This window comes from Myxocyprinus asiaticus, chromosome 5 (assembly GCF_019703515.2).
Source record: "Myxocyprinus asiaticus isolate MX2 ecotype Aquarium Trade chromosome 5, UBuf_Myxa_2, whole genome shotgun sequence".
Taxonomy (NCBI): domain Eukaryota; kingdom Metazoa; phylum Chordata; class Actinopteri; order Cypriniformes; family Catostomidae; genus Myxocyprinus; species Myxocyprinus asiaticus.
Genome location: NC_059348.1, coordinates 51,954,558 through 51,978,126, shown reverse-complemented (window position 1 = coordinate 51,978,126; position 23,569 = coordinate 51,954,558). Strand labels below are relative to the sequence as shown.

General features: G+C 38.7%; 2 protein-coding genes across 2 annotated transcripts in view; both read left to right on the top strand.

Annotated features, from left to right (window-relative positions):
- The window catches only part of LOC127440675 (ralA-binding protein 1-like), a 289,448-nt gene that overhangs the window by 200,906 nt on the left and 64,973 nt on the right, over nt 1-23,569 (top strand). The window lies entirely within an intron of this gene.
- LOC127440684 (guanine nucleotide-binding protein G(q) subunit alpha) overlaps nt 1-23,569 on the top strand; it is a 64,458-nt gene that overhangs the window by 25,744 nt on the left and 15,145 nt on the right. Inside the window, exons 2-3 of the mRNA XM_051697423.1 lie at nt 19,599-19,783; nt 20,567-20,721. Coding sequence (XP_051553383.1) covers nt 19,599-19,783; nt 20,567-20,721 — 340 coding nt within the window. The remainder of the gene's footprint in view (nt 1-19,598; nt 19,784-20,566; nt 20,722-23,569) is intronic.

Here is a 23,569-nt window from a genome sequence, read left to right as displayed (position 1 = left end):
TCGTTTTCATATTGTAAGCATATCATTGACTGCTGTACATAGCATCACATCTCTCAGTCTATAGGCTATATACATAAGCAGTGGGTGAATGAATTGCAGGGTAAAGGTACTGCAAATAAAATTAAGTAAATCAATAAATAACATTTAAAATACAAATACATTTTTCCCATCTGAATACATACATGAATTTCAAGATTTTCAAATTGCAGGTTCTGCCTACTGTACAATGTTCACACTCCATACAAAACTCTCCAAATGAATACATTGTTGAGTATTGTTATTTGCACAGACACCAGTATTCATATTGATAATTATACATCTCAGATTGATGCCTATCAATCCATAATTCTTTATATAACACGTAATACACGTGTGCATGACGTCATCGTTTTCACAAATATGTGTTTTTGTATGTTTACATGGAGACGATAATGGCATCGTTTTCAAAAACTTGCTATTTGAAACCCGTTTTCAAAAGTTTGCGATTTCAGGCCCCAAAACGCCGTTGTCGTGTAAACGAACAACGAAAACGCATAAAGTTTTCCGTTTTTAGTTGAAAACATTGTCGTGTAAACGGCCCCTAAGCTGCCTCTCTGCAAATCCCCATTCATTAACATTAAATTCCATTCAGACGACAGCTTTAACTAGGCAAGCATAAGGCAACCAGTGTGATAAACTGCATTCTTTTGAGAGATGACAGACCGCTCCAAAATGAAAAAAACGTTTAAAAATCAGCCAGGGCATTTTTGTTTTTGTGGACGCTGTGTTCGCCTGACATAAGTGCAGCTGTGCTTGTATACATTAAAAGGTGGTTACATCAATTTTTCAAAGTTTCACCAACATATTGTAGCCTCCCGTGAGTGTTATGTTTTAGAAAGTTTAGCAAATTGTATTGATTTATGGAATTGTGATGGCAATGTATTGTAGAAATATGGCAAAGCAGTGTTATGTTGTTAGGCGTGGAACAGCTGGTATAATGTTCTCAGTATCACACCGATGTCTTCAGTTTCGTAATTTAAATCAAATGGCTATTGTATTGTGTAATTTGTTAAATAATTAGACTTTCTTTTTTTGTTGAAATGAAGTCTCTGTCGCACGGTCGAGCACTCACCCTTTCAAAGTATACTCTTTTGACCGTGAGCCCATACAGACACATTCGCCTGGTAGACTGCTTTTTGATAGTCTTTTAGTGGAGTCAACGCCAGGCGCATGTACAGATGAAAAGCAAAGATGCAAACTGTTTGCGTTTCTAGAAATACTAGGCTGCATGTGGACAGTTCATGCTTACTGTGCTAATAATGAAATTTGCGCCACTTGTACAGTGTGCACTGACATAGCGGCACGTGGTAAAACTAAAGTATACTTTGGCCTTGTATTAAACTTTGGTGTATTTTTTTTTTTTTTCACCTTTGTGCTAAAGACATGATGTATCAAATAATTTGGCTTGAGAAGAGATGCACTATTAAGTGATTGGCCTTACAGTTTTCTCCTTGTACATTGGGTGAAAAAATCCCATAGGCTTGCACTGAAGAGACCCAAGCCATATCTAAAAACCAGAATACTATGAGTTTGGGAATGGGTTTCCTTGATGTGATAAATTAAGCAGTTAGTAACCACACTACAATGCTCTGTAAATAGCTTTTGCATGGGCAAGCACCACTCACATTTCTTTAGAAAATATAAAAATGTAGTTTATTTAATTGTTGGATTTATCTTTTTTGTCGTCATTGTTTTTTTTTGTTGTTGTTGTTGTTGTTTTCGGAGTAGGTACAGTTTAGACAGCATTCCACGGCAGTCATGTGACTCCATATGACATTATTTGTTCACATTAGTTCTTCAGACTGAAGTTCAAAGTCTAGTCTAGTCTTCCTATTGCATTTACTTATGACATGGTCATAAATTGTTTTTTTTTTTGCTTTCAGGAAAACAATAGAAGTCTATTATGGTTCTTACTAAACAAGCAATTTGCAATGGTTGCAACTAGCAGGACTTTAAAAGAATAGTTTGTCCAAATATGTTTTGTTCCAAACCCATTTGACTTTTGTGTTCTACTCAAGAAAGAAAGTTTGGAATGGCATGAGTGTAACAATTTAAATTTTTGGATGATACATATCCTTTTAATTGTACTATTACCTTGCATTAAATGGCTTCAACTAAAACTAAGGTTTCCTTAAAGTTCTTTGGTGGCTATGTTTTTAATTGCAATGCTTTTGTAGGTGATGTAAGTGTCAGATGATGCTATTCCATTAATCTGCAAACTGGTTTCTGTTTTGAAATACGAAACCGATCACTCTTTGTTTTATAGCTTAAAAAGTGGCACAATTCTCCGTGGGTGGAGTCTGGTTTGAGTCTTACAAGTTATGGCGATAACACAGATCTCAATGACTGATGTACACACTTATGCATGCTCATGCTTTGCAGATTTTGAGGCATGTGTATTTACACTCTGTGAAAATTCTCCCAATTGGGGGTGAAATGACTATTATAATGCTTATTTAATACCCTTCAGGACTTCTTTTCCAGATTTATTTTTTTTATCTCTTGAGATTTATCATGCCTTGTGTTTTATTACACATGTATTAGGGGTATAATGATCCATCGGTCTAGATCAATGCATCGATCAAATCACCAATGATACGATGTCATCGATTCAACATGTAAACATTGATGTATATTTTTTGAAGAAGCACCTTTATTTTGAAGTTCTCATGCAAGCCACGTAAGCCTAAAGTTGCACTCTGTTCTATCCGTGCTTGCCCGTCAGCAGGGCTGAGAGCTCCGGTGACAGATACCACAGAGCGGCTCACATGTGCAAGTGAGTGGCGCATGCGACACATTTAAATTCTTCATGAGAATTTTCTATTTTAAAGCGCTATGGAGCAATTCGACCAATTCAAGCAGCTAAACAGCCGTGATATTCTGAACAGCGCTGATGAGGGAGATGGGAGACTTTTCACATTTAAACATCAACATCCTTACTAACATTTATCACAGTATACTCTAACAGACTTTTTCAATACATCTGTGGAAGTTGTAGCAAAAAAAAAAAAAAAAAAAAAAAAAAAAAAACAGCACATACTCTCCTGTTGTGTAAGTAGCCTATTTTGGATTGAAATTGTCATTATAGTGTTCACCTCATTCCACAAGCCAATGAGCTGTCATCAAACGATTGGTGATCACACATATGTGACTAACTTTTATAGTATTTTTTTTTAAATTTTTAATTTTTTATTTTCAACAACTGAAGTACCTGGATTTCTGGTTTTGGATGTCTCAATCTGGATAATGGATTAGCACTTTTTTTCAGAGAGCTCAATAAAATATTCAATTTATGAGATAATGAATGTAATAGATCATGTAAAATAGGCACATAATATCGTAATATCGATCGCAGGCCCCTAAATCCAATCGAATTGGCAATGCAGCAGACTTTGAGGTATCGGCAAAGGATCGCTGGCTCAGAGAATCGATATAAGAACGTTCCGCGATGAAGCTTGCAATTTACACTCCTAGCATGTATATAATTTCCACAGGTTGTTGTCTCTCCTTTTGATCTCTCGCCTTTTGACCTGATGTCATATTGAGACCTAAATTTTTTAGCAATTTGGTTTGTTTTAGTCTAAGTCTGAACTACATTTTCAACCCCAGAGTTACATCTAACTAGGATGAACTGGTTGCTGCTGGCCTTCTTTGTCCCTGTTTACACCTTGTATTAAAATGCTTTTTTGGCAGTCCAATCAAAAGTGGTCAGGCAAGACACATCGGCATTTACAGCTGGTTATAATATGCGTTTCCTGTGACCACTTGTTTCGATTTCGAGGGGAGGAGCTCTAATTTTAAGACAACATGCATCGGGGGGCCTGGGTAGCTCAGCGAGTATTGATGCTGACTACCACCCCTGGAGCTGCGAGTTCGAATCCAGGGTGTGCTGAGTGACTCCAGCCAGGTCTCCTAAGCAACCAAATTGGCCCGGTTGCTAGGGAGGGTAGAGTCACAGGGGATAACCTCCTCGTGGTCGCAATGAGTGGTTCTCGCTCTCAATGGGGCGCATGGTAAATTGTGCGTGGATCGCAGAGAGTAGCATGAGCCTCCACATGCGGAGTCTCCATGGTGTCATGCACAACGAGCCATGTGCTAAGATGTGTGGATTGACTGTCTCAGAAGCGGAGGCAACTGAGACTTGTCCTCCACCACACGGATTGAGATGAGTAATCGCGCAACCACGAGGACCTACTAAGTAGTGGGAATCGGGCATTCCAAATTGGGAGAAAAGGGGATTAAAAAAAAAGACAACATGCATCAGTCATTATATCAGTGCGTTACTGCATGATCATAAAGTGCAAAAATGTAAAAGAAGAAAAAGAAAGCATGGGGAAACAAATGGTACACCGATTCTCACAATTATACAAAGCACAAATGTGACGTCTAGAGCAGAATTCTCAGTTATTTCAATGGAGTACCTGTATTAACTGAGCTTTAGATAATCTGTGTCACTGCATGTTGATATTAGGCACACTGAAGAAGTTCTGTGAAGTATTCGTTTTTTAACATTTTTATATCAGACAGTAATTTCCTTTTTAAAGCAGCACGCAACCAGCAGTAGTTGTTTGACAGGTGTGTAGATGGTGCTTCAATGCTATTTGAACGCATTTAAATGGATAAACGTTTAGACTACGTCATATACATTTTCCAACACAATTTCCGAATGTGGTTGAAGTGGACAAATTTCAAAAGGTTTTGGACAGTTTACACCTGTCTTAATCATTGTCTCGTTTCAAACGGATTGCCCAAACTGTTGTATGAATGTAATGTGTGTATTGTCTTGACGTACTGTGGAAGTCAAACTAGGTGAAGGCGCTCTTCAGTCAAAATCAGAAAGAAAGTCATAGGGGTTTGGAACAACATGATGACAGAATTGTCATTTTTGGGTGAACTAACCCTTCAAGACACATTGGCGTTTTGGAGAAAATAGAAGAGTTCTTTTAGTCAATGAAACAAACTCACTTTATAAAGAAGCGTGGCAGAGCTCTTCCCGTTTGAGTCATGCAAACCTCAGCAGGTAGTCTCTACTAATGCAAATACTGTGGTTGTGTATATCTGATACACTGACCTCAAACAGTTCTCTGTGGTTACAGCAAGCTGCAAATGGCCTACTGGTTAGATTTGCATGCTTTCGAGGAGCAGTCATGTCACTTTCTCTTCACTGTGTAATCATAACGGTCTGCAGTGATTTGAACCCGCATGGTAGCTGCAGACCAGGGCCAGAAATTAAAGGAATAGTTCATCCAAAAATTTAAATTCTATCATCAGGTACTCACCCTCATGGTTTTTGAAACCTGTATGACTTACTTTCTTTTGTGAAACACAAAAGGAGATATTAGGCAGAATGTTAGCCTCAGCATTTACTTTCTTTGTATGGAAAAACAATGCAATAAAAATTATACTTCCTAGCATCTCCTTTCGTCTTTTACAAAGAAAGGAAATCATACGGGTTCAAAACGAAAAGAGGGTTAGTAAATGATGACAAAATGTTCCTTTTTGGGCAAACCATTTCTTTAAGTGTGGATGTACAGTAGTTCTTAATACTCTATTCTAGGCCTAGTCATGTTATTGCATAAATATAACGGTACCGTCAGATTTTAAGCCCCGACTAGATCAAAACCCAAAATCGCTAACTATGTAATTTCTTCTCCAAACAAGTATTGATGCAGTAGGTTGTATTTTATGTAAGCATCGTAGGCAGCATTTGTCACAAAAGGGAAACATTGGCGTACATTTATAAAGCAGCAAAACTTTGCTTGGTGCTGAACAATCTAGAATCAAGTGTAACAATTTAACAGTCACAAAGTCCATTTTGCAAACTGAACTTCTTCGGAATATTGAATCTTTGTGACACCTGCACTGAAAACAAGCTGGATGCAGCACAACGAATGAAACAGAACACAGATGTCTCAAAATCAAATTTTTAAAATTTGAAGTTCTTTTTAACTGAAGTTATAGGCCTACTTGAAAATCTAACCCAACCCGGCCTGAAACCTGGTGGTTTGTCGGGACCCGTTAGTCCCGGGTCTTGTTGCAGACCTCTAACACAGTCTAGTACCTTTGCCATATCACCCTGTAGCTCAAGACAGGTTGCCCACTGAAGCTAAGCAGGGTTGAGCCTGGTCACCACCTGGATGGGAGGCCTCCTGGGGAAAATTAAGGTTGCTGCTGGAAGAGGTATTAGGGAAACCAGCAGGTGGTGCTCACCCTGTGGTTTTTGTGGGTCCTAATGCCCAAGTATAATGATGGGGACACTATACTGTAAAAAAAAAAGGGCACCGTCCTTCGGATGAGACGTTAAACTGAGGTCCTGACTCTTTGCGGTCGTTAAAAATCCCAGGACACTTCTCGAAAAGAGTAGTAACACCGGTATTCTGGCCAAATTCCCCCCATTGGCCCTTATCAATCATGGCCTCCTAATAATCCCCTTTCATGAAGTGGCTCTATCACTCTACCCTCTCCTCTCCACCAATAGCTGGTGTGTGGGGAGCTTACTGACGCACTATGGCTGCCGTCGCATCATCCGGGTGGATGCTGCACACTGGTGGTGGTTGAGGAGAGTCCCCTGTTCACTGTGTAAAGCGCTTTGAGTGTAGTGTCAGAAAAGCGCTATATAAATGTAACATTCATTCATTCAATTTTAACATTCATTTTTGTCAGATTTTTAAATAATTTTTTTGCTTCAAATCAGAGTTTGTAATGGTGTGATTCACCTCGTAGCTGGTTGGTTTGATTCGCATCTTCAAACTCTTTTATGAAGAATTTTATGAAATCCCTATGGAAAAGAAATTAATGGGGAAAACATTTCCGGAACCATGTCGGCTGAAAAAGTGGCCGGGGCACCAGTTGTGTAAGTTTGGGGTGGAGCTATCTGTTTGTAGAACCATTGAAAGCTGGGGGAGTTTTCTAGAAGCTTGCAAATCCATTTGGTGATGCTAGTAGTGCAGAAACTACACACTTCACCTGTAAAATTAAGCACACTGAGATAAAACTTTTTTTTAATTTTTTTTTTTATTTAAAAATATTAAAAAATTGCCCTCATAAAGATAAACATTTCCCTGAAAATTAAATCCAAGGAGCAAATATTGCCTCTTAATGGAAACATTAATTACGACACTGGTGCAGATCCCTGTGTGCTCAGATAGCGTCATTCTCTTGAAAGCAGGAAATGCTTCATTAAAACTGAGCCAAATTTGTTTTTTGACCCTTGAGTGCACCCCAGTGCTCCTCTTGAGTTTTTTTGGTATAAATGTCTGTTTCTTTCTCTCCTCTTTCGAGCATCATCTCTTTGCTTGACTGCAGTGAGGTAAGATAAGATGCAAGTGCTCTTGTTTTATACGTATGCTCCGGGATTGACGTTGTGGCTTGTAGAGGGGAGGGTTAGGCTTGTCGCTATGGCAACAACACAGTTCCTTGGCTCCATCCGCCCACGTGGTGCTCGCTGTGTGTGTTGGCCTCTTCCCCCCCCCTCCCCCACACACACATAACCACACGGTTTCAGGCTGGTCTCTGAATGAGACTCCTGCAGGACTTGAGGAACAGTTGTAGCCTAGATTACAGTGACTTTTCTGGCTCGGGCTCCCAACTGCTGCCAGTATCAGAGTTATACGGGCCACTCGTGCTGGGCTGTAGCCTGAGGTATTGTAGTACCCTACATCTCAAACTGCTCTCCCATTTCCACTGGTCTTGGAATAATTATAGGGCCTGAAAATTGGAATCTTGGGATGCTGTTAGCCCAATTTCAGAATCCATTATATTCTATTTTCCGGTGTATTGTTGTTAAAATGGTTACCATGGAATAAAACGAACATTGAAAAATGTAATAATGTCTTGTTGGTGGGAGTGGCGTGACTGGTTGTTGGTTCGATTCTCACGCGGAACGATCGTTTATCCATTACCATTTTGATGGTGTAATGGTAGGCGCTTCCATATTCCAGGTTTGATACAAGTTAAGCTAAATTGACAGCATTTCTTACATAATGTTGATTACCACAAAAATAATTTTGACTCGACCGTTGTTTATTTAGAAAAAAGCGGTTACAGTGAGGCACTTACAATGTAAGTGAATTGGGTCATAAACATTAAAATACACACTAATTATTTCAAAAGTATAAGTATAGTCACAAAACGTAAACATTATACGTGTTAACGTGATTTTAGTGTGATAAAATCCCTCACTTATCTTACCTGTGTAAAGTTATATCCAATATTATAATATCCAATATTAGTTTTTATGACAATGTAACGCCAGCAGTGACTGTTTAGCCTGAGACGGAGCACTTGTATTAAAACGAATGGGAAAAATCGGAACTCCCAATATGGTGGATGTAGAAAAAGTCCCACCTTTTAGGTAAAAGAGCCGATCAGCTTTTAGAGACCGACATCGCCTGTGGGTCAACTCGAGAATGCGCATGTGCATTAGCCGGACCAGCCTAAAAAATAGCATTTTTTAAGCGTAATCAGAAACACAATTTATGATACCATTGTAGTTGTCATATTTTACTGCCGATTTTAAATATGTTCTTTGATCGTAATCTTAACCCCCAGTTTTGGAGATTTTGGTCTTTCCCCATTCATGGAGATACGAGCTGTACTTTTATGCCACTTGTATCCATGAACATAGCTGCCGGGGAGTGTTCCCAAGATGGCTGCTGAGTGGACTGACTTGCCTTGAATGGGACTTTGACACCAGTAAACTCTATAATATGGTATACCCCGTAACGGTGGTAAATTCCTGATTTTATCACTCTAAAATCATGTTAACCTGAATAATGTTTACATCTTGTAGCTATACTGTTGAAACGGTCTGTATTTAATTTTAGTGGATTGGCCACTTCCACATCCACTGCAGCTAAACGGAGTACTGTAGCCATGATTTTTGCATTTTTTCGAAATTATTTTGTGTTAAACATTATGCCACAAATGCTTTTAATTGACATTAAATAGTTTTGAATCTGGAACATTCATTTTTAAAGGAACGGTTCACCCAGAATTGGGCCTGCTGCTCTTCCCTGCATAAAAAACCTATGAGACTCTCTCTTTTCCTACCTAGTTCTCCTCTGACAAAAGTAGTTGTCCAGTCGGTAGGTCCTGTGTTTGGCTTTGTTATGGAACTGAAGTCGAGGCGTGACCGCAGGCCTTCACTGTACCAGGCTCGAGACTATTATAGCTGCCCCCTTATTTCTAGGTCGTTAAATTTATGAATCCCTAATACTGGACGAGGAGGAGGGCTCAAGTGTTTGGAGCTAAACGAGTGATTTAAGAGGAGAGGGAGACGGTCGGTTCTCTTCTACAAAGCAGAGAGAGTGAGTGGACAGTGGGCTGTTGGAAGGGTGGAGTGTATGTCAAGGAGGGGTGTTGTAATCTTGTGACAGGGTCACAAGAAATAAATCAGACATTTTAAATTATTCTATTTCTTTTATTTAGCTCATCTGGGAAGGGTTTGGATGAGATGAATGAATGCAGAAGAAGACTGTGAGAGTTTCTTTAACCGTGTATGGGCTAAACATACTCTACGCAAGTACGTGAACTCAGGCGCTTCTATCTACGCTATCTTGATTTAGTGCATCGTTGTATGCTTTGCATTGTCAATGTTGCTACAAGGGGCGTTAAAGCGGACATTAGTATGAATTGTCCACTTCTTCGGTGCGTTTTATCTTTCAAATCAGCTACTGTCATGGCAGAGCAACAGTTTGAAGAGAGTACGGTGAGCAAGTGAGTTAAAGTCAATGCATTCATTGCAACTTAATTGAATAAAAACACATCCAGTTTTACGGCACAGACTTTTAAAGGTAACTGAGTTTTAGATGTTTTAACAGTAAAAACCTATTGAACGGACTGTACTCGTATCCCTCACAGCCTCATTTTCGTTAGTGGCAAATTTACAATCATTTACACACCAAAGCGTTTAAGTTTTTAGTTTCCTCACGTAATTCGTTTTCCAAAGTATGCAGTAGTAGAGAGCGTTTTTCGAAATTCTGTATGCGGTGGAGGAAAACACCATTTCAGTGTGGATGAGAGACGTGAACGTAGCAAAATAAATGCGTTTTCGGAATAAAATGGATTAGTGTGGACGTGGCCTAAGATCTGTTCAAGCTATTGATCTGAACTTTCTAGAACGTTCATTGCCTCCTGAAATGAATCATAGGCCATAAGAAGTGAATCTCATTTATCTCATTCCTCTTGGTTTCCAAAACAGGCTTGGATTTTGTTTTGATGAACATCCCATAATAAGCCAGGAGTCTCTTGGCATTAATGCATCCCTCTATTTGGAAAATATGTTTTTGTGATTGGCAAAATCCCCTTTTCACATGCAGGACATTTGCTGGTTTCAAAATCATCTTGACTTTTTTTATGTGCTTAGAAGCCATTCTAAATGTTACTTGGGTGCTATATTCTAGGTTGTTGCTTGGGTGTTAAATATGGTTGCAAGGCGTTTCTAGGGTGGTCTGGTTGCTAGGGTGTTTAGATGGCAACAGTGACAAACAGTTTTTTAGTGGCCTGGCTTGATATCTAAGGTCCGAATGTAGAAAAAACACAACTTTCAAGCACTAGATTGATTCTGACACACACTTTAACCACCAGAGAAGCACTTCTCAGAAGTACTGATGTAGATCTTTTCCAGGCGGTTAGCTGATTGTTTGGATAAAAGTGAGTCTAAAGTTCACATTATACTGCAGTGTTTTGAAAGTGTTTTTCAGTCTCATTCATATCTAACCACGAACGTGAATCTGCTTTAAAGTCTGTTTGGGTTTAAAGGTGTGTGTGCGGAGTGAAAAATGGCCTTCATTTTAATCTGATGCTATTTTTATTGCTCAGAGGTTGCTCGCTCCCAACTCTGGAGAATGCATGGAGATCTCAGTTATGAAACTTAATTAACTGAGACAGTTGTTGACGTATAGAGCTATAAAATTAATGTAGATAGCACAATTCAGATCATTTGAACTTTGAGAAATGTTTTAATTTCATATTGAAATCTTATGACTTTTGAATTTGGTATCGTGCCAAATTTGAGCACATATTGAGACATTGTTGAGATCTAGACACGTGGGATTACTGGGGTCTTTTTCTCAGGAGAAACATCTGAGAAACAGGAGGCCTTAGCAAAAGTCTCGATTTGTTCATAATTGATTTTCATTGCTCTCTAGAAGAAACAATTGAGATATTAAAGAGATCTCATTTGTGATATTTCATTCCAATGAGAATGAGTCACACACTCATAAAATATGTTTTCGAGCTGCAACAGAAGCTGTTCACCTGAATTTTCTAGAATGTTCATTGCTTCCTGAAATGAATCATAGGCCATAAGAAGTGAATCTCATTTATCTCATTCCTCTTGGTTTCCAAAACAGGCTTGGATTTATAATAAGCCAGAAGTCTCTTGGCATAAATGCATCCCTATATTTGGAAAATGTTTTTGTGATCGGCAAAATCCCCTTTTCACATGCAGGACATTTTCTGGTTTCAAAATTATCTTTTTTTATGTGCTTAGAAGCCATTCTAAATGTTACTTGGGTGCTATATTCTAGGGTGTTGCTTGGGTGTTAAATATGGTTGCAAGGGCATTTCTAGGGTGGTCTAGATGGTTGCTAGGGTGTTGCTAGTTTGTTTTAGATCGGGGTCCCCAGACTACGGCCCATGGGCTGAATATGACCCTCTGAAATGTTTTGACTGGCCCACGGAACCATGCCTGTCACGTTTTAACCAGCCTGCACTGAAATCACGAGACTGCTTTGGTGGCTTTTCATGCCTGTAAGACACATATAGCGTGAGCCAATAGCATTCAAATGCGGGCTGTTAAGGATCATATCATTTGATGTCACCCGCTGTACAAATACGCCCCTTCTCTGATGTTTGATTCGGTCAATTGAGTCTGAACGAGATGAGAAATGTCGTTAATGGACGAACTGAATGTACTGGTTTATTGCCGATTTAATAAAATGCGATGTTTGGCAGAATGAACACATCATTCACCATTCACTTTCATTCTATGGAAAAAGATGCAATGAAAGTGAATGGTGACTGAGGCTAGCATTATGCCTTATATAGGAAAGTTACACAGGTTCGGAACAAGATGAGGTTAAGTAAATTACGTCATTTTCATTTTTTGGTGAACTATCCCTTTAAATGAGAGTTTCAATTGATGTGCAGATACTGTAAGTTGAAGCAAAAGGATTTGCATCTGCTTAGCATGAGAGGGAAACCGTTTGCTTGACCTGTTTGATGTGAACCACATTGTCTCTCCAGGGATGCAGCCCTGTCATAACATTCTTTTGTATGGAAGAAGCAGTATTTACTTCTATCTTTATTAAAAACTCGGGTGTCACCTCTTTGCTTGTCTAAAGGCCCAAAAATACTCTATACAAACACGTGAACACAGACTTAAAGCTGCACAAGCTTGAATTTGTACGTTGTTTAGTTTAAGAGTTTTTTCTTAAGTCAACCATTGTTATAACGTGACAGTTTTAAGAGAAAATTGCTGAACGAGTAAGTTAAAGTCAATATATTGCACTACTGTTGCGTAAAGTGTGTTTCTGGCCTAATGCAACACGTCTTAATGTGTTTAAATTATGGACCTGATGTACAAATCAGCACATTTTAATAGTGATCTCCATTAGCATTAATCCACAGGGGCTAAAGGAAAATATTACATTTGTGTTTCTCCTCAAAAATCGCTTGAAATATTTTAGTTTCTGTAGATTTGTTTGGTTTATCTGAAGAGATATTTGTGTATGTGAAGAGCAGATTGTATATTGTCTTTAAAAGGGATCATTAACCTTAAAAATACCAATTATGTCACTATTTACTCACCTTCATGTTGTTCCAAACCTGTATGACTTAAAGGGAATTTTAGGCAGAATGTGATGCATGGGGGGGGGGGGTACATGCAATGAAAGAAAATAGTGACTGAGGCTAACATTCTGCCTCACATCATCTTTTGTTTCACAATTCAAATAAAAACGATTTTAGCCTATTTTTAAGATTTAGGCATTTCAATTTCATAATAAAATTCCATCGAATTGAAGTGTGTAATGTTTAATAAAATACATTTAGGTTTTTTTTATATTTTTTATAAAGATTACTTTATACAAAATTCCATCAAATTCAATAGATTCAATATAGATCAGTGATTTTAAGTTTCTCTGAAAGTGTAAATTTTGTTCTTAACTGCAGTACACATTCTTTAATGCCTCTATAGTTTTCAAAAAATGTCAAATAGGACTTTTATTGTTGAACCAGGATTTTAGACCTTACAAAATCAAATGAATCCCTTTTCTATTAATTTAAAGGAACTTCAGAGAGAAAAAAAAAAACATAATATAAAAGAAATCAAATAATACAAAATAAAAATAATAATAATTATTATAAGCAGTATTAGTATTATTATTTAATAATTGAAAAAAATAAACTGAAATAAAATAAAGTTTTCAAAAAAAATAATTTGAGCAAATTGGTTTTAGTACTGTAGTTCGTTCTTTCGTGCAACTAGTTAGATTATTATTGCAAATTGTAACAAGTAGTGGTAGCACTTTATAATAAGGTTCTATTTGTTAAGATTAGTAAATGCATTAGGTTTCAAGTAACAATGACCAATATCATTTTACAATATTTCTTAATCTTTGTTAATGTTAGTTAATAAAAATACAACTGTTCATTAAGTCATTTTAGTTCATAGTGCATTAACTAATGTTAACAAATGCAACTTTTGATTTTAAAAATGTGTTAGTATATACTGATATTTACATTAACCTAAATTAATAAATGCTGTAAAAGTATTGTTCATTGTTAGTTTATGTTAACTAAAGTTAACCTTATTTTAAAGTGTTGCCTAAGTAGTTTTCCACATCCCTGTTTATAACACAAGAACAGATATGCCCCTCTACTGATCGCTCAACTTCTAGTAGCCACAGGGGCGATGAAGGACTCCTCTCATTCTGAAATATTGACCTTCCTTTGAAATACTCGCACTCAGCTATTCACAGAGAAGACAAACAGTAGTGTTATGTAACTAGAGGCAGAGAGAGAAATAGCTTTTAATTGTGTGTAAAAGAAAGGAAGTGAGAGAGGACTTGAAGTTTTGTTTGTGTGCGAGTTATGTAGTTCAAGGGATGCAAATTGTGAAGTGAGTGACAGAGATAAAAGATTGTATCTTTTGATGTTGTAGAAGTCTGTAAATTAGTGTTAGGTTTCTGTTTCCTGTGTTGCTCGTTTGAATATGTTTGCGGTTTCCCAAACCAAAGCCACACAGTTGTTTCACCTCCTTTTGTTGTGGCTACAGTATAGGGTTATCACACTTTAGATTTATCAAAATCAACTTACAGTGCATTCAAGGTGTACACTGTGTCAGTTGTGTGTTCCCTGGGAATGAAACTCAACCTTGGCGTTGCTAGCACAAGCTATAGGAATATTAAAGGAATAGTTCAATAGATTTTTCCCCTTTTTTACCCAATTTGGAATGCCCAATTCCCAGTGCTCTTTTAAGTACTCGTGGTCGCGTAGTGATTTGCCTCAATCCGGGTAGCGGAGGACAAATCCCAGGCTTCCGCGTCTGAGACCGCCAACCCGTGCATCTTTTCAAGTGGCTTGTTGAGCGCATTGCCACAGAGACATAGCGTGGGTGGAGGCTTGACGCCATCCACCGCGGCATCCACGCTCAACTCACCATGCGCCCCACCAAGAACGAACCACATTATAGCGGCCACGAGGAGGTTACCCCATGTGACTCTACCCTCCCTAGCAACCGGGCCAATTTGGTTACTTAGGAGACCTGATGGAGTCACTCAGCACGCCCTGGGATTCGAACTAGCAAACTAGCAAACTCCAGGGGTGGTAGCCAGCGTCTTTTACCACTGAGCTATCCAGGCCCCCACAAACTCTCTCTTATTAATAAAGCTGCTTATTGCCAATTTTCATCACGATAAGAAATGCACAGTGACATACATTATGATTCAATAAGTCACGAGCCATCACGTTATAATCTAGCTGCATTAGCGTGCGCGCTCGAGGGATGAGCGTCTCGTGACAGTGTGTGCATCAGCCGGGTGCAGTTTCAATCTCTCTCCCTTAGATCGGGACATTCGCGCAACACGTAGAAGAGGCGCTGACCGCACAGAGAAATGCCAGTTTTGGAATTTGTAGTTATTTACATGATCTGCTTCTGTATTATTTTTTTTAATAAAGCAATAACACATTCAATATAACTGCATTTAAGATGTAATGCTGGGGTGTTTCCTTTAAAGGCACTCGACATGCAAGTTTTGCTCCAGCTCCACTTATTCCACAATGAGAGTGCTTCTGTATTTACTTATTTAAGATTTTTTCCATTATAATTCCCTCATACTTTGCGATCTACATCACCTGAAGCTGTTTGGAAAGTTTAGAGTGCATCTGGACTGTGAGCTGTGTAATTCTTCCTCTCCTCAGGTCATGATTAGAGTTTAATGCGATCTCATGTTACGTTAAATGAGATCAAACGACTATTCGACACTGAAAAAAATGTTTGTCAATTTTTTGTCTACGTCGTCGATAACGTCGACTAATCGTTTCAGCCCTACCCTCATTCAGTCTGAAACTTGTGTGGCTTTCTTTTTCCTGCGGAACACAAAGGAAGAGATTTTGAAGGATGTATGCATGTTTTTGTCCATGCAATGTAAGTCCACGAGGTCCAAAAAAGGCTTTAAAAGGCACATAAAAGCAGCAAAAGATAATCCATACTACTGAAGTGGTTTAATCCATGTCTTCTGAAGTGATATGATCACTTTGTGTGAGAAACAGACCAAAATTTAAGTCCTTATTCACTATAAATCTTAATTGAATGCTGTACAATGCTGACTGCAATATCTCTCAGTATGTGGGTTTGTGTGTGAGTGAGTTCATGTGTGACAGATCATTAGACAGTATACTGGCCCTTATAAAAAGCCAATATTATGTAGATTTTTATAGATTACAATTTTTACAAAAGCTGAAGTATTGCAGTTATGTGACAGAGCAACTGATTTGGACAAATTTACACTTCTATGTAATTACTTATCTTACTAATGGTGTTGCTAAAGCAAGCATCACCTCAACGTTTGCCTATGATTAGGGTTAGTAACTCATCCCACATTGTGCTTACAGACATGAATAAAACTTCAAATTGTGCATCTTATTTATTACAGGTGTGTGATCATCACTTTCGTAAGCGATTGGACTTAAAGGAATATTCCGGGTTCAATACAAGTTACAGTCATTTGACAGCATTTGTGGCATAATGTTGATAACCACAAGAATTAATTTCGACTCATTCCTCCTTTTCTTTAAAAAAGCAAAAATTGAGGGGGGCCTGGGTAGTTCAGTGAGTATTGACACTGACTACCACCCCTGGAGTCACGAGTTTGAATCCAGGGTGTGCTGAGTGACTCCAGCCAGGTCTCCTAAGCAACCAATTGGCCCGGTTGCTAGGGAGGGTAGAGTCACATGGGGTAACCTCCTCATGGTCGCTATAATGTAGTTCTCGCTCTCGGTGGGCCACGTGGTGAGTTGTGCATGGATGCCAAGGAGAATAGCGTGGGCCTCCACACATGCTGTGTCTCCGCGGTAACGCGCTCAACAAGCCACGTGTTAAGATGCGCAGATTGACGGTCTCAGAGGCGGAGGCAACTGAGATTCATCCTCTGCCACCCAGATTGTGGCGAGTCACTACGCCACCACGAGGACTTAGAGCACATTGGGAATTGGGCATTCCAAATTGGGGAGAAAAGGGGGAGAAACAAAAAAAGGTTACAGTGAGGCACTTACAATGGAATTTTTTTTTCTATAAGATGCAGTGCGAAATGTGTCTCCGCTGAATAGAGATTGAGCTAAAGCCCATCTCTAAAGAAAGTGAACATGTAGCCTTCCACTGAATGAGGTGATAACTAAATATAACTTTCCGTGTTCAGTGTTAGTTAATAAAACAATTAAATGAACTTGCTAAAAGAAAATTAACTAAAAATGATTTGTATTTTGTGTCTAGTTTTTCTCTTTAAATCATACATGCAAACTCAGGACATTTGAAATAGGTGTCATGGCTTGGGGACTTGGTTGGCACTTAAAAGCACTCTAAAGTAATATTAGTTATTTTTAACATGGATCTATTACCATACACATTCTATTCTATTAAAAAAATAACGACTTCTCAGTAATCTCATTCCTGCAGAATTTCATCTCCGGGTATGCCCAACAACCTGACCAAGTAAAGAAGTGTTCCCCTTATTATTAATGGGGGGGTCCTGGCATGTTCCCTACGTTGAAATTTTTCATTTTCTTGAGTACATATGTAACTATTGGCTAAAGCATTTCTAAAAGAGTCTGTGCATACCAGAGTAATCCATTTACTCTGGTATGCCATTTCCATTTAAGGCGCAATATTTGACCCCTAGAGTTGTTTTTCAGGGGCATTTTCTTTTTACATTTTAAGAGGGCATTGTTAGAGCTTCATTTTTTGTTGAGGCACCTGAAGCATGCATAAATTCCTTCACCCCTTCACATCTGGCACAGCAGTTCTAATTCATGTTTCACATTTGTGGTTTTAATAAACTATAATTGTGCATCATGAATTATTAGGATTTATAACGAATATAGGGATGTGGAAAAGGACAATTAAAAAATCGATTAGTTGGTGGGTTATGTCGACGATTAGTCGACTAGTTGGTCACAGCCCTGTATAATTAGGCTGGAGTAGTTTCCGCAATACACCAGTCAGATGCGTTAATTAATAATAGGCTATAGACGCTATAAGCACAGCCCTTCAATAGGATAACAGACATTAAAAAAATAAATAAGCTTGTGATGAGGAGGAGGGCGGGGCCGGGCTGTGAGTGCACACGGCCGGGCCCCAATCGGGCTAATCAGTTGAGAGGGATAAGGCCGAGCCGGATGCCGCAGTTCGGGAGAGAGAGAGCCACACGCGGCTGCCGTGTGTGTATTTATGTTTGTGTCTTTTAAGTTTTCATTAAACATTATTTTGATTGTTCAGCCGGTTCCCGCATCCTCCTTGCCCATCATAAACCGGTTACATTGGTCCCGAACTGCCACATCCGGCTCGGCCTTATCCCTCTCCTCAGCTGATTAGCCCGATTGGGGCCCGGCTGTGCGAACTCACAGCCCGGCCCAGCCCTCCTCGTCACAAAGCTTAATAACTATCACCTTTGTTTGCACAAAACTGTCAAAGTCATCAAAATCCAAGCCGAAAAGTTCATAAAATATTGTTGTGTCACTTTGTTAGGGGTCGCTGTATTTTTCACCCTTATGCCTGTTTTACCAATACCACTTTTTGTTTTCCTCTTCATTATCAAGAAAAATTTATACATTTGAATATAAACTGAGTAAAAGCAATTGAACTAATAATGACAACACATAGATTGCCTAAAACAGCGTGCAGGTAGTAACATTATGCATAGCTGCTCATAAAATCATCGTGATATTGCGTTCTGGTGTAGTAACTAAGCACAAAACAAGTAATTAGAGAGCACTAATAACAAAAATCTATAAATATGGTGTAATAGTAAATTTACAAAGGCATGAAATAATGTAATGTCATAAAGTAATCAACATTATGCCAAAAATGCTGTCAACTGAGCTTAACTTGTATTGAACCCGGATTGTTCCTTTAATGCCTCATGATGGTTTCATGCTCTCGTCAGCCAGTGATAATGACATAAAACACATTGTAACCAGCACAAAGCTTGTTTTTCCTTGTTTGTAATGTAGTCTGGGTCGTATTTTCTTTTATCTTGCATAGCTGTGTTCATGGTTTTCGAAGATGATGGCATGTCATGCAACCTGTTCTTGTTGGCATCTGTCCGATTTGGCTAGCAGTAGCAACATAGCAACAGCAAAAGATATAGGAAGCGTTTTCTCCTCCCTTTTTTGGGGGGGATTTTTCCCCTTTTTCTCCCAATTTGGAATGCCCAATTCCCAATGTGCTTTTTTTAAGTCCTCGTGGTCGCGTAGTGATTCGCCTCAGTCCAGGTGGTGGAGGACGAATCCCAGTTGCCTCCACGTCTGAGGCCGTCAACCCGCGCATCTTATCACGTGGCTTGTTGAGCACGTTGCCACGGAGACAGCGCGTGTGGAGGCTTCATGCCATCCACCGCGGCAACCACGCTCAACTCACCATGCGCCCCACCGAGAACGAACCACATTATAGCGACCACGATGAGGTTACCCCATGTGACTCTACCCTCCCTAGCAACCGGGCCAATTTGGTTGCTTAGGAGACCTCAGCACGCCCTGGGTTCTCCTTCCTTTTAAAAGTTGATATGCCTATCAACTTTATATGGCTATTTGGATTGTATTTTTTGTATTTGGCATTTTTTTTTTTCTTTTTTTCATCATTAGGAACCTACAGTATAATCCATTTTTGGGTCACTATCTTGCAGTAGAGACTGAACTAGACAATCTTACCTCTATTTCACCACAAGTTTTTACAACACATGAATGACATGCACGCTGACATCATCAAGGAGTCAAGTACTTTTGGTCTTACTCTAGATTTCAAACGTAGACATGACCTCTCACCTTTCTTTCCTCCTTAGGTACGGGTGAGAGCGGCAAGAGTACGTTTATCAAACAGATGCGTATCATTCACGGCACCGGTTACACTGACGAGGACAAGCGTGGCTTCACCAAGCTGGTTTACCAGAATATCTTCACTTCCATGCAGGCCATGATCCGCGCCACAGAGAACCTGAAGATCGGCTACAAGTACGAGCAGAACAAGGTGAGAACACTTTACTCTGATTATTTGGATTGTGACAGATGGGTGGTGATATAAACGGATGGAAAAAAAAATCACGACATTTTTGTAACAATTACACACATCCTAAACAAAAAAAATAGCATTTATTTTCATATTATGGTGTTTTCCCTGCAAACGGTGGCCTTGTGCTCAATAGGGGTTTTGGAAAGGCCTTTTTGCACACCAGATGTGGCAGGTGGAAGACATACGGCATAGAAAAATTCGAAACCATTGCCTGGGTTTGTTCCAGACAGGCAGCAGGTGCCATGACTCCGCCCCCATCCTATTCCTAACCAAATGGAGCTAGTAAGGCTGAGTAACCTGCCAGGAACAACACAAGACACCTTTCTCCCATCTCACGATGGCTCAGGAAGGGGATAAAATGGATAATGCATTAATTGCGTACAAAAACATTTAACGCGTTAAACTATTAATCGCAGAAACTAACGCGTTACATTTCCCAGCACTAATTATAATACAATATGATACTGAATTATTATTATTATGAGGATTATATTTCTTTTGTACAACAGTAATATATTTCTGTCCTATTTTATCTTTAATTGATCTTTTATTTTGATGGAACACTGAAAGTGTAGTGTGTATTTCACAGTTTACAATGTTGCTCATTACAAATCTGTTGAAATGCTGTCACCTCCTAATTTTCTGTGATAAAATATTGGTAAATCCGATTTTTTACCAATTTATTTCTGTTTTTTTTAAGACTGAATTTGTCTTAAACTATTCATCTTGTCTGGCCCACAGGCAAACGCCATGCTGGTGAAGGAAGTGGACATTGAGAAGGTGATGTCATTCGACCATCCCTACATTAATGCCGTAAAGATGCTGTGGTCAGATCCAGGCATTCAAGAGGCATACGACAGGCGCAGGGAGTACCAGCTGTCAGACTCCACAAAATAGTGAGTATTTCAACTAGCCGAATATGCATATAAAGTGTACTTAAAGGGATAGATCACCCAGAAAGAAAGAAAAAATCACAATTCTGTCATTTACTCCCCCTCATGTTGTTTCAAGCCTGTGTGTCTTTCTTTCTTCAATGGAACATAAAATAAGATGTTAGGGAGAATGCTAGAAACTGACAGCCTCAGTCACTATTCACTTTCACAGTCATACAGGTTTGGAACATCATGAGGGTGAGTAAATGATGACATGTTTTTAATTTTTTGGATGAACTAGCCATTTAAGATTAAAATATTACATGCTATCATTGTCTCATCTTATGTGCAGCACATTATTACCATTGTTTAAGTCTTGAAAACTGTGTTTCATTATTTAATGGTCTTTTAAGTTTTCTGAATGTTGGAATCCATTAGTCTTGTATCTCTGTAGCCACATAATCTAATTGAAGAGTTTGGCAACAAGGAGTCTTGTTCCATTTCTTTTACTGCCCAATAAAATATGGAGGCAGCCTTGTGTGTAGTTACCACAAGAGAACACTCAAATGGATGAAGTCATCATGTGAATCACACCCCCTGGTGGTTTATTGGGGTAATGCAGGTCACATCAGTACACTCATCTTTTTAGACACATTAAAGGTGCTGTAAGTGTTTTTGTAATGCATAGAATGTCACTACAACCAGACAGATATTACTGAAATATGGGGCGTGGGAAATCAAACCTGTCTCTGTGACAGCCCCAGACTCTAAACAGCAAAAAGAGCTGGGGAGCGGCCAGCCCTTTAAGCCAGTGAAGTTAGAAAAATGGCTGAAATCACTTATAGCACATTTGAAGATAGTCTGAAACACCATGCCATGCTCTCAATCTATTGGAATAAGTGCTGAAAGTGTGTCCAAGACATAGTACTGAAATATACATCTTAAAGGGATAGTTCACCCAGACATGCAATTCTCTCATTTATTCACCCTCATGCCATCACCAATGTGTATGACTTTCTTTCTTCTGCTGAACACAGATAAAAAATTAGAAGAATATCTCAGCTCAATAGGTCCATACAATGTAAGTGAATGGTGACCAAAACTTTGAAGCTCCAAAAAGCACATAAATGCAGCTTCAGTGATTTAATCCATGTCTTCTGAAGCGATACAATCGTTTTGGGTGAGAACAGACCAAAAATGTAATTCCTTTTTCACTGTACATTTTGCCATTGCAATCTCTAGGCACGATCATGATTTCAAGCTTGAATACATTTCCTAGTGCTTGACGCATGCGCAGAGCGCTAGATGCCGCTATGAAGTATAATCGAGCTTGAAATCATGATCGCCAAGGAGACTGCTGATGTCAATATGTATAGTAAAAAAGTAGTTATATTGGTCTGTCTCACCCAAAACCGATTGGATCGCTTTAGAAGACATGGTTTACACATCTGGGATGGCATGAGGGTGAGTAAATGTTGAGAGATGGGGGGGGGTTAAATATTTAAATTTGTTCAAATAAACATTATAAATTATTGCAGATTAATTGATAGAATGGGCTGTATTTCTGCTGCTCAACTAAATTATTTATGTTTGACCTCATTTACACCTGATATTGACATCCATCTTACAAACGATTGGAAAACTCATGGAAATTAATTTGTCAAATGTAGGGCTGTCAATTGATTAAATTGACAAGTGAATTAATTACATGATATGCCGATTAATTAATCGCATTAATCATAATTATCGCTTGTATGAATTATTTGCTAAGAAAGGCCCTTAAATAACAATAATTCAATAATGATAAATATAGTTATATTTAAATAATAGTAAATGTAATATATATTATAAAAATAATAATTCAGATAATGAAAATGCATTACAATATTGTGGAAAGCAGTTGCAAAAAGTGGCTTTAGATGGCAATATATTGTTTAGTTCCCATATTATTGAACATAAGCTTATCATTAGCCTACAGTCCACATCAATCCATTTTGCAATTGAATTTGTCAATCTGTGCGAAATAGATTTATTAGAAGGTCTTTTCTAAGAACACGTCAATGTACACGTGTCAGACGTATGCTTTTGTAACATCTCACTTTGGTTGTGTCAGGCCATAAACACAGTTTTTAGGTCACTTTGTGAAGTTAAATGTTGTTTGAAACTTACAAAAACAAGTCTTGAGTTCCCTACCTTCGGAATTACACTCAATTACTACGCCCAGCTGTGTTTGAATGCAGGAACTCATTCTCATATTGTGCTGTCACGTTGGTGTCAAGCAAGCCTGAGTGTTGTTTGTTGTCTGTACAGCTGGAGTTTTGCTTACTGCCCCCTACTGAAAACAGATGGTACTTCAAGCTTGAATTAACATATTCCTTGTATTTATATTCCAGTGGACATGCTTAATTGAGTTCATTTTTTTACATGCTATTTTTTTATTCAAATAAATCAAACTGAATTAACGCGTTAAGTTGACAGCCCTAGTCAAAAGACTATCATGACAGTGCACACATACTTGTCATGTTGAGAAACAAATGTTACCTAATCAAAGTGAGTAGTCATTGTGACTCGACTGTGAGTGACTGAGGATATTTCATATTTAAAGGTTGAGTTAAACACACTTAAGATAGATAATCACAAATAAGAAGACTCTAGATCCAGAGTCCAAACCGACCGGCAGCTTATTCCGGTACTTTTCTTGCTGGGGTTGAAGGAAATGTTTGGTTGTTTGGATCTAGCTTAGACTACAGGAGGGAGAGATCATCTGATTACTGTAAAGCTTAAAACATCTTTTATTTAGAAGTGTGTGTGTGTGTGTGTGTGTGAGCAGGTGTGCATTTGGAGGTGTACGATAATGCAGCAATGTTTCGAG